This window comes from Coregonus clupeaformis, unplaced genomic scaffold (genome assembly GCF_020615455.1).
Source record: "Coregonus clupeaformis isolate EN_2021a unplaced genomic scaffold, ASM2061545v1 scaf3150, whole genome shotgun sequence".
NCBI lineage: Eukaryota > Metazoa > Chordata > Actinopteri > Salmoniformes > Salmonidae > Coregonus > Coregonus clupeaformis.
In genome coordinates, this window is record NW_025536604.1 from 39,866 (window position 1) to 54,458 (window position 14,593).

The 14,593-nt window shown below is 43.9% G+C and overlaps 1 protein-coding gene and 1 long non-coding RNA gene across 2 annotated transcripts; both read left to right on the top strand.

Annotated features, from left to right (window-relative positions):
- The first annotated feature begins 9,166 nt into the window (after positions 1–9,166).
- On the top strand, positions 9,167–14,543 carry LOC121566225. Its single transcript, XM_045220101.1, has 8 exons — positions 9,167–9,883; positions 10,301–10,344; positions 10,724–10,789; positions 10,902–10,949; positions 13,823–13,900; positions 14,017–14,103; positions 14,185–14,283; positions 14,418–14,543. Exons 1-8 carry the CDS (start codon positions 9,643–9,645, stop codon positions 14,541–14,543), a joined length of 789 nt encoding a protein of 262 aa, XP_045076036.1. The 5' UTR covers positions 9,167–9,642.
- On the top strand, positions 12,717–13,184 carry LOC121566226. The gene is made up of 3 exons (XR_006000827.2): positions 12,717–12,760; positions 12,881–12,979; positions 13,147–13,184. It is a non-coding gene; the product is annotated as an uncharacterized LOC121566226 (long non-coding RNA).
- Positions 14,544–14,593: the final 50 nt, after the last annotated feature.

The following is a 14,593-nucleotide window of genomic DNA, read 5'->3' on the forward strand; positions in this document are numbered from 1 at the left end:
GTGGTTCCCAAAAGGCTGCAAGGGAGCGTGTTACAGCAGCTTCACGGGGGAGTAGGCGCAGGGCATTTTGGGGTCTCCAAAAGCGTTAAAGCGCGTACGTAAAGGCTTCTATTGGGCCAGGCACAGGAGGGATGTGGAGGACTTTTGCAGGCAGTGCGATGAGTGTGCTGCTAAGAAAGGACCTCCAGGTCAGTCACACGCCCTCCTACAACAATTCCCAGTAGAGGGAGACTGGGGGTAGACATAGTTGGACCGTTTCCAACCACAGACAGCGGTAACAGGTGGATTCTAACTGCTATGGACTACTTCACCAAGTGGCCAGAGGCTTACGCTCTCCCAGACCAGGAGGCAGAAACAGTAGCTGATGCATTGGTAGGGGGAATAATCAGTCGGTTCGGGGTGCCACAGTCTATACACAGCGACCAGGGGAGAAACTTTGAGTCACGGGTGTTCTCAGAGTTGTGTAGACGGTTAGGCGCGGAGAAGACGCGCACTACTCCGCTTCACCCCCAGAGTGATGGGCTGGTGGAAAGATTTAACAGAACATTAGCACAACAGCTGGCTATCGTTACCTCAAAACACCAGAGAGATTGGGACACCCACTTACCGTTTATTCTTATGGCATGTAGGTCGGCTGTTCAGGAATCGACTGCGTGCTCCCCAGCGCTACTAATGTTAGGTCGTGAGTTGCGCACCCCAGCCGAACTGACGTTTGGCCACCCTCCTGATAACGACAACGGGGTTTTGCCTGGCCCGAACTATGTTCGTCGACTGCAGAACCGGTTAGAAGCGGCTCACACCTTCGCAAGAGAGCAACTCGAGAACGCAGGAATGCGGCAAAAGCGCCACTATGACTCACGCGCTAGGGGGAGGCACTTTGGAGCGGGAGAACGCGTGTGGCTTCACAACCCCACGCGCAAGAAGGGGCGGTGCCCAAAGCTGGACAGTGCCTGGGTGGGGCCGTGCCTGGTGATAGAGAGAGTGGGGGGAGGTGACGTACCGGGTGGAGGTTCCCCCACGGGGCAGGAAGGTGGTGGTCCACCGGGACCGATTGGCGCCCTACAGAGGGAGGAAAACGGTAGGGAATGGAAGTGAGGACTCTGATGTGAGCACACGGGGACAGTCTAGCGAGGAGACTCTAGTGCAAGCTGAGCCTGGGACGGGGGCTGCCTCTTCGGAGGGCGCTGGAAATTACATTGGGGCAGATGAGTGTTCTGGGGGTCCACCAGTGAGAGTCAAGGGGAGGCACAAGAGACTGATGCGACCTCCGGGTCGTTTTAAGGATTTTGTTTTGTAACCCTAGGGGCTAGGGTTTAGAAAGGGGGGGGCTATGTAACGACCCTGTATTGTGTTCTGTGTTCATGGGTGTGTTACCGTTCTCATGGGTGCTAGCAGGGGTTAAATATGCCAGGACAGATGGAAAGGTTGGGGGGGTATGATGGGTAATCCCGCGGGGTTGTGAAATGCTTAAATAGGGGTTACGGTCTCATCTCTCTCTCTTCTGTTCGGGACCCTTGATTTGACATGTTCTATTTGTGTATGTTCGAGGTTTAGCGGCGTGGGTTGTGGCCTGAACAATAACCCATTCAGGAATAAACCTGTGTTCTGCCTGTACACCTGGTGCCCGTCTCTCTTTTACTTTATGACCCAGCTGGGTCATTACAATACATATCACGAAAACAGCTGCATGTTGTCAAGCTTTACCGTATCAAAATTGGAGTCCTCTGACGGAGGCGTTTTGCACAATCTGCAAAAATGTATTTGGAACTTTTGAACCATGAACTTTTCGACACCTATCACTGTTGGCTATATTTCATCTTACAACAGCTACATAGAGGTAGTATTTAGTTAAATGGTACAATGTATGCATCAATATTACACTAATTGGGACACTAATTTTCATTACAGATAACATCAAACAAAAAACGTGGGTACACTTTCAGTTATTGTGAAAACGTTCATCACCTTTCAATGCCTTAGCTTTGAAATGTAAATGTTTATACATATTCAGATTGAGTTATCTTTCTAAAATGTGTATAGTATGCCAAGTTATTTAGCTACAGTGGGGAAAAAAAGTATTTAGTCAGCCACCAATTGTGCAAGTTCTCCCACTTAAAAAGATGAGAGAGGCCTGTACTTTTCATCATAGGTACATGTCAACTAAGACAGACAAATTGAGAAAAAAAAATCCAGAAAATCACATTGTAGGATTTTTAATGAATTTATTTGCAAATTATGGTGGAAAATAAGTATTTGGTCACCTACAAACAAGCAAGATTTCTGGCTCTCACAGACCTGTAACTTCTTCTTTAAGAGGCTCCTCTGTCCTCCACTCGTTACCTGTATTAATGGCACCTGTTTGAACTTGTTATCAGTATAAAAGACACCTGTCCACAACCTCAAACAGTCACACTCCAAACTCCACTATGGCCAAGACCAAAGAGCTGTCAAAGGACACCAGAAACAAAATTGTAGACCTGCACCAGGCTGGGAAGACTGAATCTGCAATAGGTAAGCAGCTTGGTTTGAAGAAATCAACTGTGGGAGCAATTATTAGGAAATGGAAGACATACAAGACCACTGATAATCTCCCTCAATCTGGGGCTCCACGCAAGATCTCACCCCGTGGGGTCAAAATGATCACAAGAACGGTGAGCAAAAATCCCAGAACCACACGGGGGACCTAGTGAATGACCTGCAGAGAGCTGGGACCAAAGTAACAAAGCCTACCATCAGTAACACACTACGCCGCCAGGGACTCAAATCCTGCAGTGCCAGACGTGTCCCCCTGCTTAAGCCAGTACATGTCCAGGCCCGTCTGAAGTTTGCTAGAATGCATTTGGATGATCCAGAAGAGGATTGGGAGAATGTCATATGTCATATGGTCAGATGAAACCAAAATAGAACTTGTCGTGTTTGGAGGACAAAGAATGCTGAGTTGCATCCAAAGAACACCATACCTACTGTGAAGAATGGGGGTGGAAACATCATGCTTTGGGGCTGTTTTTCTGCAAAGGGACCAGGACGACTGATCCGTGTAAAGGAAAGAATGAATGGGGCCATGTATCATGTGATTTTGAGTGAAAACCTCCTTCCATCAGCAAGGGCATTGAAGATGAAACGTGGCTGGGTCTTTCAGCATGACAATGATCCCAAACACACCGCCCGGGCAACGAAGGAGTGGCTTCAGTAAGAAGCATTTCAAGGTCTGGAGTGGCCTAGCCAGTCTCCAGATCTCAACCCCATAGAAAATCTTTGGAGGGAGTTGAAAGTCCGTGTTGCCCAGCGACAGCCCCAAAACATCACTGCTCTAGAGGAGATCTGCATGAAGGAATGGGCCAAAATACCAGCAACAGTGTGTGAAAACCTTGTGAAGACTTACAGAAAACGTTTGACCTGTGTCATTGCCAACAAAAGGTATATAACAAAGTATTGAGAAACTTTTGTTATTGACCAAATACTTATTTTCCACCATAATTTGCAAATAAATTCATAAAAAATCCTACAATGTGATTTTCTGGATTTTTTTTCCTAATTTTGTCTGTCATAGTTGACGTGTACCTATGATGAAAATTACAGGCCTCTCTCATCTTTTTAAGTGGGAGAACTTGCACAATTGGTGGCTGACTAAATACTTTTTTTCCCCACTGTACATGTATTTACCACTGCAGCATGGAGAAAGTCAAGAGGAAGCAGTGGAGTGAGGTGGACATGTTCCATGCCATGGAGGACTGCGGGGCAGGGATGGCTATCCGCTAGGCTGCCAAGGTTAGGCATCTTTTGTTTTTAGGAGATTACCATGTGTATGTGAATTTTATCTGCTAGTAACAGTTTTCTTTTCTTATCTACCAAGGTGCATGGTGTACCTCGGCAGACCCTGGCGGACAGGCTGAGCGGCCGGGTGACCCATGGTTGTCGCAGTGGACCACCCACATTGCTTGCACCAGAGGATGAAAAGTCTCTGGTGCAGTACTGTATCTACTGCGCCAGCCATGGGTTCCCCTTCACCAGACAGAGGCTGATGAAATACGCCGACAAAATACGCAGGTATTTGGTGTTCTATGTGTTTATGTATGTAGAATGCTGGACTGACTGTTATCAATGTGTGTGATGTAAATGTGGATGTGTATGGTGATGCCAAAACAAACATTTTCATCCTGGATGGACAATTATATATTCTATTCTATTGTAGGTTTCGGCACCCAGGGGAAACAATCCCACCACTGGGGAAGAGGTGGTGGGAAATGTTCAGGAGGAGGCACAAGAACCTAAGCATGAGGAGGCCGGACACCCTGGACAGGGGGAGAGCTGAGTGTGCCACACGTCCGACGATGGACACCTTCTTCACTTCTTATGAGAAGCACTTGGAGGAGAGTGGGTTGAGGGAGAAACCCAGACAAATCTATAACTGCGATGAGTCTGGGTTTCGTAGAGACCAGAGCAGGCACAAAGTGCTGGCTCCCCGGGGCGCAAAACACGTGTACCAGCAGGCTCCGGGGAACAAGGAGCACATCACAGTGCTGGCCTGCTTCAACGCAACTGGGGAGGACATCCCCCCGTTTATCATCTACCCCAAGTGTTTCCCCGGTGGCCACTACACACTGGGAGGCCCCCCCCAAGCCTTGTATGGACGGTCAAGCAGTGGCTACATTGACGGGGACCTGTTCAGGAAGTGGTTTCTGCACTTCATTAAGTATGCAGTGAAAGAGTGCCCTCTCCTTCTCCTCTTTGATGGGCACAAGAGCCACATGGACCCGGAAGTGCTCGCGGTGGCACTAAGGGAAGGGGTTATACTTCTTTGTCTTCTACCACACTGCACCCATGTCCTGCAGCCGCTGGACGTGGCATACTTTGGCCCTTTAAAGGCTGAGTTCTCCAAGGTAGCTGGAGACCTTAGCCATTTTGACCACTCCTACATGGTAAACAAATCAGAATTTGCCAGAGTATTCCGCTACCCGTACCAGCGATGCAAGGACATGCGCTATGTGGTGGAAGGGTTTAAGAAGTGTGGCCTCTTCCCTTTTGACCCTTCAGCCATTGAAGGGTCCCGTTTAATGCCGTCTCGGACCCTACCGGGTCCCAACACCGCCTCTACTGGAACCAGCAGCAATGTGCCATCCATCAGCACCTCCTCCCCAGCGACCACAGGAGGACCCTCAGCCCCTGCCCCAGTCCCAGCCGCTGCTCCAGTCCTATCCCTATCTCTAGAATAGCACCCCCTAATAGAGGGGGGGCTGATAGCGAAGGACCTAGGGCACATCCTTACTGTCCTGAAGTATCGGCTGGACCGATACAGAAGACTCCCTGTGGTCGCCACATGCCTCACCGGGGAGGAATACACGCGCCAGTGGCAGGAGAGGGGTGAGAAGGAGAGGGCCGGGGCAGAGGAGAAAGAGCGTCGGGCAGCCCTCAGAACACAGAGGGCACAGGAGAGGGCTGCCATGGATGAGACCATTGACGCCATCGCCTCTGCTGGACCCTTTGCTGGAACCACTCCTGACAGCTGCATCACCACTGCCAGTGCCTCCCAGTGTGCAACACCTGTAGGAGCCGCCGGAGTCCCCAGCTGCAGAAGAAGGCCACATGCCTACTCTCCCGGCCACACCATCGTCGGCCCCTCAACCCCACCATTACAAACACCAGCTCCTCCAAGCCATCGTCGGCGGTTTTGTCCACCACCACCCCAATGCACACCACCCCCCATGTCTGTCACCACCAACACGGCCTCCTCTGGACCAATTTCCTCCTCCGTCTCCCCTGGTCACACCACCATAGCAGCCTCGTCTGGTGTCCCTGCCCCCTGCAATTTGAATACCACCACCTCCACAGGTAAACACATGTTAAATTACGAAAAAATGACTGTTTGTTATCTGTTTTATAAAACAGCAATGTAAAAAATATATATATCTTTATATATCTACAGTAAATAGCACCAGCCCTCAAGTCATCTCCGCCTCCTCCAAAACCTCTGCAGCTTCCTCCAGAGGTATTGATGTAAAAAAGTTGAAAAGGGTTTTCATGCAACATGCTCTGTCTAACACTACTTTTTCTCAAACTGCAGCACAGAAAAGGAAGAGAAAAGCTACACCGGTCACATCTGTCACACCACCCATGGCACCACTCTCAGGTACTTCATAATCTGTTTTTCTCGCTCTCTCAGTTGTATCAATTACTATTGTTGTTGAAGAACTTCTACATTTTGCAAAACCATATTAATCAATTTGTATTATTATTAAATTTTTTATAAAAGAAGACACCACCTGCTGTGCTCGCTGCGGGGAGCGTGATCCGCCTGCAAGCTCCCCTCAGGAGTGTAGATCCGAGGTGCCATGGGTGTGCTGTGACTTTTGCCAGCACTGGTTCCACTGCAGGTGTGTGCAGTGGGATCAAGAGGTAGCGGTGGAGCTGGATTTTTATTGTGATTTTTGTGACAATATAGGGATGGAGGTCGAGATTTAATTGTTTGTTTTGTTTGTGTTCATATGAAATTATTTATTTGTTCAAAAAAATAAATGTCTAAAATATAATATATATATTTATTGAACCCATCTTGTGTATTTCTTCCTTTACTTTCCAAGTGCACCTCTGCAACACAAACTCCAACAGTGTTTTCATTGTTTTATGTTAATGCACATAACTGAAATTGAAAAGGGTTTTCATGCAACATGCTCTGTCTAACACTACTTTTTCTCAAACTGCAGCACAGAAAAGGAAGAGAAAAGCTACACCGGTCACATCTGTCACACCACCCATGGCACCACTCTCAGGTACTTCATAATCTGTTTTTCTCGCTCTCTCAGTTGTATCAATTACTATTGTTGTTGAAGAACTTCTACATTTTGCAAAACCATATTAATCAATTTGTATTATTATTTAATTTTTTATAAAAGAAGACACCACCTGCTGTGCTCGCTGCGGGGAGCGTGATCCGCCTGCAAGCTCCCCTCAGGAGTGTAGATCCGAGGTGCCATGAGTGTGCTGTGACTTTTGCCAGCACTGGTTCCACTGCAGGTGTGTGCAGTGGGATCAAGAGGTAGCGGTGGAGCTGGATTTTTATTGTGATTTTTGTGACAATATAGGGATGGAGGTCGAGATTTAATTGTTTGTTTTGTTTGTGTTCATATGAAATTATTTATTTGTTCAAAAAAATAAATGTCTAAAATATAATATATATATTTATTGAACCCATCTTGTGTATTTCTTCCTTTACTTTCCAAGTGCACCTCTGCAACACAAACTCCAACAGTGTTTTCATTGTTTTATGTTAATGCACATAACTGAAATTAAAGTGTATTTGATGTAAATTATTAATACTCATATTTCATTTGGTTACAACACTGAATATCTTGGTGAAGGACCATTTTTTAAGAGTCCACAAGAGGGCGCACCGGGCTACGCAATGAAAAGTTGACAGGCAAGTCATTATTTTTTACCTGAAGACTAGCCAACTAGTCAGCTATCTAGTAAACACTTCGGGTACGTGGTTGGTGTCTCTTTTTTCAACAAAATTAAACGGATATATCTTGTACTTGAACAAAATAGTAAGGTGCCCAATAACTGGGGGCCGTATACAGATAATACGGGACGTATTTTTTTTGCTAAACCGCTTATCAAAAGCAGATAACAGTAATATTTTCAAATGAAATGTCAAACTTGCTAATTGCTAAACCGTTAGCTAACATTTTTACGACACCAATAATCACAAAACATTGAAGGCTTGATCACAAGATAACACTGTTGAAGGTAATATATTTCTTAAACGCTGTTGAATATGACGATAATACGGGATTCTACGCTCTGTTTTTTGGAGTTCCACCTGCAACTGCACACAGATGTTCATAAGAGACAAGTTTCTTCCGAATCGAGAACAAAGAAAGTATCGCCAAGGTTTGTAAAAAAATATCCTGATTATGGTAAACAGCAGCCTATGCAAGATCTCAGATGAGCTTTAGCTCTGCCACTGAGGTTCGTGTTTACATGGCTATCTAGCAGTAATGTTAGAGGCTTTGATTCAGTTAGTCTACTGGGAGGAGAAGAATTGGTGAGTCGCTCTGGATAAGAGCGTCTGCTAAATGACTAAAATGTAAATGTAAATGTAAATTTGTCTTTCCCCAGGATACCCTTGCTTGTGGAGATAATGCTAGCAACCGAATGCTTTAATAAAGGATGAAGGTATAGTAGACCCAAGTAGCCTATTGTAAACTGTAACACATCTCACAATTAGAGTAACATGCAATTTTATCATTGGGGACATCACACTTTGTGCTATAGAGTATAGACTGTTGGGTTTAACAACATTTCCAAAACTCCATACCTGATCATAGGCTTTTGTTTTGAAATGTGTATGCCAGTAATGTTAATTTTATCACCAGCACTTTTGGAACCATAGCACCACTGTAGCTATATAATCCAACCACCTTGACTGATGACTGTCAATTCCTGCTGGAAATTTCTAACTTTCACAGACTAACCAACCTTTTCTAACTTTCACAGACTGACCAAACTTTTTTTCACAAACGTTTTTAGAGTAAGATTGTTGGTCATGAAGATGTCCCTTTCCTAAAATAGTGTAGCAAACAAGGGGCGGGGAAGCGAACCCAGGTTACATGCGTGAAAGGCACACACCCTACGCATCGCTCCAACAGATTTAACCCACTTGGTCAGAATTGTAATGTGGCTCACTGTATTAGCGACGATCACTACACCGTTTCGACCACTTTGACCACCAATATGCAGCTTACAGTTTTTTAGAGAGACAATAGATTTGTGTGAGTCCTTCGTAATTAAAACACTAACCAGCCGTAACATACGCATTCGATTTCTATTGTCTGCCATTTTCTTTTAGCCTCTGATTACTTTTATCTCCTAATGAAGATGTGTGTTGGTGTACTGGTTTTCCTCAACAGCCACCCTCTTTGGATGTATTATTGTTGCCGGCTGTACAGCCAGAGCTTGTGTGCTCGCCCAGGGTTTCAATTTTAGTCTATTTTAGGATTAGGGTTATGTCATGAAACGTGGGCTACTAGGCCTACATTATAAATATGATACAATCAGCATTTCACTTTGGATATGAATAATCCAAATTATCAATCAGTTATCAAAACGCTCAGATATAACCACCAGGGCAGGAGGGCGAAGAGATGAGAAGCTGATTTATGCAGGAGATTTAAAATAATAATGTAAAACATATCTGTAGGCTTTTTAGTAACTATTTGAATGATGTTTTAGTCCAATGCATGTTGGTTGAACGCTTTGACACCTTGAACGTGAAAGTGAGTGGTTCAGTGAGTGTCTCCGCCTAGAACATCACAGAGCTGATGAACGCAGCAACGTTCTTTTTCAGAACCATGGTGAGCGCATTGTGATGCTGTCCCTTCTACTCCTACTCAGAGCCATTGATACAGTATTTTCTAAATGGTTATACTCCTACTGTTCTCTAAACAATTTTTTCATAGTTTACAATTGTATAAACTCCCAAATCATGCTCAAAATTCAATTTAATTGATGTCACTGTTGAGTGTTTTTTAATCAGTTTGATAAACATGTTTGTCCCATTGTGACATAGCCAACCATGACTTATGGAAGAATTTGACGTATTAATGGTCCCTATAAAACCCTGTAATTCTAAGAAAGAATTGTCAGATGGTTTTGAACTCAGTCAAAATCACTGCAGTATGTAGAGCGATAATGAGTAGGTCTATGTTCAGTCGTTTGTTGACAGCGACCCCGCTGAGATTCCTCCGCGAGAGGCCACTTCTGAGTGCAGCTGGCCTGTTGTTTGCAACCGGTTCGGCAGTCTACTTTTATAGCAAATATTACGGTATCGGTGAGGATGCACTGGCCACCGTGGAGAGCGTGGACCGTGTTGTCACGGTTGAGGAGGGTAAGTTTACATATTTGACAATGTCTAAATAGTAATAGTCCCAAATGCCACCCAATACCCTATTTCTTATTTTGACCAGGACCCATAGTTCTATGGCTAAAAGGCGCTGGTCAAAAGTAGTGCACTAAATAGGGAATAGGGTGTCATTTAGGTAGCAATCATGGTGATTACATTTTTTACAGTGTAGCCCTAGATTAACAACAACAAACAAACTTGCTCCTTTGAAACCAAACCTTTGCTTTAGGTTTAATTAAACATGTTGGTACATTATGCAGACACATAAATACATTTGATGTCATACAATATAAAACACAAGTAAATATATGATCAGCCTAACTACATGGACAGATGTCTGGTGTCTTGTAGCTAGTATTTCTTAAACTTAGAGAAAACAATCCTTTATTGTTTTTCATAAAGATAATGAGCCCACCCTGGACCAGGAGGACCCAGTCCTTGTTCAGGTAAGAATGCTGCAGGCCTATCAATAGCTTGGGTGCCAGTCTTTCTGCTCTCTTGCCAATTCCATCGTGGCAATATGATATTGGCATCACAATCCCATAAGGAGTGGACAGAGAGCTGAAACAGACTGGCACCCAGGCTATAACAATACTGCTTCATTAGCAGGATTGGTTCAATAACAATCTGTCATTCAAACTGTCATTTTACTGACTCATAAATTGATCCTGATTTTCTTCCTTAGTATGTGGTTGAGGAGGTTGGGCACCGGCCCTGTCTGGCTTTAATCCCTTGGTCTGGACCTCTGTGGGTTCCCAGCGTTTTCTGAAGAACAATATGGAAATACATTTCTATAAACATATTCCCTATTTTTTATAACTGCAGCCAACATATTACCTTACCCATGCTGGGAGGATGCTGGTGAGAGAGCTGGCAGTGTTAAACACGCAGGTAACCATGCAGATTATTGGACAAAGCTCATCTGATCTAATAGGCAGGATTACCTTCAGTATCCACTACGGTAGTGAAATACTTTGATGTTCGTTCCCTCATTTTCTCACAGATAGCTAGGAGGATGGTATGGAATGAACTGTCCTCTCAAAATGAACAGGTAGCCATTCATATGCAGGTACCTCAGATGTTTCCTTAACCTTTCAACACAGACCTGTGTAGTGTCTCAGAATCTATCATGCAGTAGCCTCCTCTTGTGATCCTCCCTATAGCAGTCTGTCAGACCTATAGGCTACCTGTCTATCATTCAAACTGACTTTTAATTTGATCCTGTCTTGTTCCTTAGTATGTGGATGAGGAGGTTGGGCAGCGGACCTGTCTGGCTTTAATCCCTTGGTCTGGTCCTCTGTGGGTTCCCAGCTCTGTAAGTCCATCCATTCTGATACTCTTTGGTCTTTAGAATGGTTTATGTAACTTAAACATAAACATGATGCTTTCTGTAGAACAATATGAAAATACATTTCTGTAAACATATTCCCTATTTTTGTAATAGTCTGTAACACTGCAGCCAACTTATTACCTTACCCATGCTGGACGGATGCTGGTGAGAGAGCTGGCAGTGTTAAACACACAGGTAACCATGCAGATTATTGGACAAAGCTCATTTTATCTAATTGGCAGGATTACCTTCAGTATCTACTATGGTAGTGGGATACTTTGATGCCCTTAAAACTGTTCCCTCATTTTCTTACAGATTTGCAAGACTGAGCAGCACATTTTCATCTCTCGTGCTGGCATGATGGTATTGGATGAACTGTCCTCTCAGCTTGAAGAGGTAGCCATTCATCTGCAGGTACTTCAGACATGTTCTTAACATTTATATCTCAGACCTGTGTATTTCAACTATTATCATTGCAGTGGCCTCCTCTTGCAATCTTCCCTATGCCAATATTTTACTCCTATACAATACCAGTCTATCATTCAAACTGACTCTTAAATTGATCCTGTCTTGTTCCTTAGTACGTTGATGAGGAGGTTCGGCAGCAGCCCTGTCTGGCTTTAATCCCTTGGTCTGGACCTCTGTGGGTTTCAAACGCTGTAAGTCCATCCATTCTGATACTCTCTGGTCTTTAGGGGGGCTTAAACATAAACATAACCTTTTCTAAAAGAAACTTCTGGAAATACATTTCTGTAAACATATTCCCTTTTTTTATAGCCTGTCAAACTGCAGCCAATTTATTATCTTACCCACGCTGGGAGGATGCTGGTGATAGAGATGGCAATGTTAAACACACAGGTAACCATTCAGATTATTAACAATTACTTATCTGATCTAATAGGGATAATTACCTTCAGTATCCACTAGTAGAATACTTTGATATCTTTAAAGCTGTTCCCTCATTTTCTCAGATTTTCACAATGGAGCAGCCCATTATCATCAGTTTCACTCCTGCTAGGAGGATGGTATGGGAGGAACTGTCCTCTCAAAATGAACAGGTAACCATTCATAGGCAGGGACCTCAGATGTTTCTTTAACCTTTCAACACAGACCTGTGTAGTGTCTCAGAATCTATCATGCAGTAGCCTCCTCTTGTGATCCTCCCTATAGCAGTCTGTCAGACCTATAGGCTACCTGTCTATCATTCAAACTGACTTTTAATTTGATCCTGTCTTGTTCCTTAGTATGTGGATGAGGAGGTTGGGCAGCGGACCTGTCTGGCTTTAATCCCTTGGTCTGGTCCTCTGTGGGTTCCCAGCTCTGTAAGTCCATCCATTCTGATACTCTTTGGTCTTTAGACTGGTTTATGTAACTTAAACATAAACATGATGCTTTCTGTAGAACAATATGAAAATACATTTCTGTAAACATATTCCCTATTTTTGTAATAGTCTGTAACACTGCAGCCAACTTATTACCTTACCCATGCTGGACGGATGCTGGTGAGAGAGCTGGCAGTGTTAAACACACAGGTAACCATGCAGATTATTGGACAAAGCTCATTTTATCTAATTGGCAGGATTACCTTCAGTATCTACTATGGTAGTGGGATACTTTGATGCCCTTAAAACTGTTCCCTCATTTTCTTACAGATTTGCAAGATTGAGCAGCACATTTCCATCTCTCGTGCTGGCATGATGGTATTGGATGAACTGTCCTCTCAGCTTGAAGAGGTAGCCATTCATCTGCAGGTACTTCAGACATGTTCTTAACATTTATATCTCAGACCTGTGTATTTCAACTATTATCATTGCAGTGGCCTCCTCTTGCAATCTTCCCTATGCCAATATTTTACTCCTATACAGTACCAGTCTATCATTCAAACTGACTCTTCAATTGATCCTGTCTTGTTCCTTAGTACGTGGATGAGGAGGTTCGGCAGCAGCCTTGTCTGGCTTTAATCCCTTGGTCTGGACCTCTGTGGGTTTCAAACGCTGTAAGTCCATCCATTCTGATACTCTCTGGTCTTTAGGGGGGCTTAAACATAAACATAACTTTTTCTAAAAGAAACTTCTGGAAATACATTTCTGTAAACATATTCCCTTTTTTTATAGCCTGTCAAACTGCAGCCAATTTATTATCTTACCCACGCTGGGAGGATGCTGGTGAGAGAGATGGCAATGTTAAACACACAGGTAACCATTCAGATTATTAACCATTACTCATCTGATCTAATAGGGATAATTACCTTCAGTATCCACTAGTAGAATACTTTGATATCTTTAAAGCTGTTCCCTCATTTTCTCAGATTTTCACAATGGAGCAGCCCATTATCATCAGTTTCACTCCTGCTAGGAGGATGGTATGGGAGGAACTGTCCTCTCAAAATGAACAGGTAACCATTCATAGGCAGGTACCTCAGATGTTTCCTTAACCTTTGAACACAGACATGTGTATTTCAACTGCCAATTGTCTTAGAATCTATCATGCAGTGGCCTCCTCTTGCGATCCTCCCTATTCCAGTCTGTCAGTCCTATAGGCTACATGTCTATCATTCAAACTGACTCTTAATTTAATCCTGTCTTGGTCCTTAGTATGTGGATGAGGAGGTTGGGCACCGGTCCTGTCTGGCTTTAATCCCTTGGTCTGGACCCTTGTGTGTTCCTATCTTTGTGAGTCTATCCATTCTGATACTCTCTGGTCTCTAGAGGATATTAAAGATTAACATCAAGTCACTAGTTTTCTATAAAACCACATAATGAAAAAACTTATTCCCTTGTCTTCATAGCCTGTCATCTCCAAGGCCAAACCAGTCTACTACCTCACTCGTGCTGGGAGAATGCTGGTAACAGAGCTTGCAGTGTTAAACACACAGGTAACCAAACACATTATTAACCAAAGCTCATCTGATCTTATAGGGAGAATTTACTTTACCCTGTTCCCTTTTTTTTCACAGACTTCCAAATTGGTTATTGAGGAGCCTACCATTCACCTCACTGAAGCTGGGAGGCTAGTGCTTGACGAACTGTCAGCACCTTCAGATAGCCATTCACAGGTAGTCAATCACATTATTAGACAGTCATAGCTGATTAGTAATAGTACACATTACCATGTCCTCTATCTCCACAATTGTGTGTCTTATTAATCACAGAGCAATCTCTATAATTAGGGGATGTCTTTGTTTTTCAGCCAAATAGGGAAGACTCTGGTTTTCCCTATGAGAAGTTGCAGCTGGTTGGGAACTGGGGTTCGTTTTATTTCCATTACTGGAAGATCCATTATGGACGAGTGCAGGTACTTCAGACATATTCTTAACATTTATGAACACACCTGTGTATTTGAACTCCCAATTGTCTCTGGGTTTT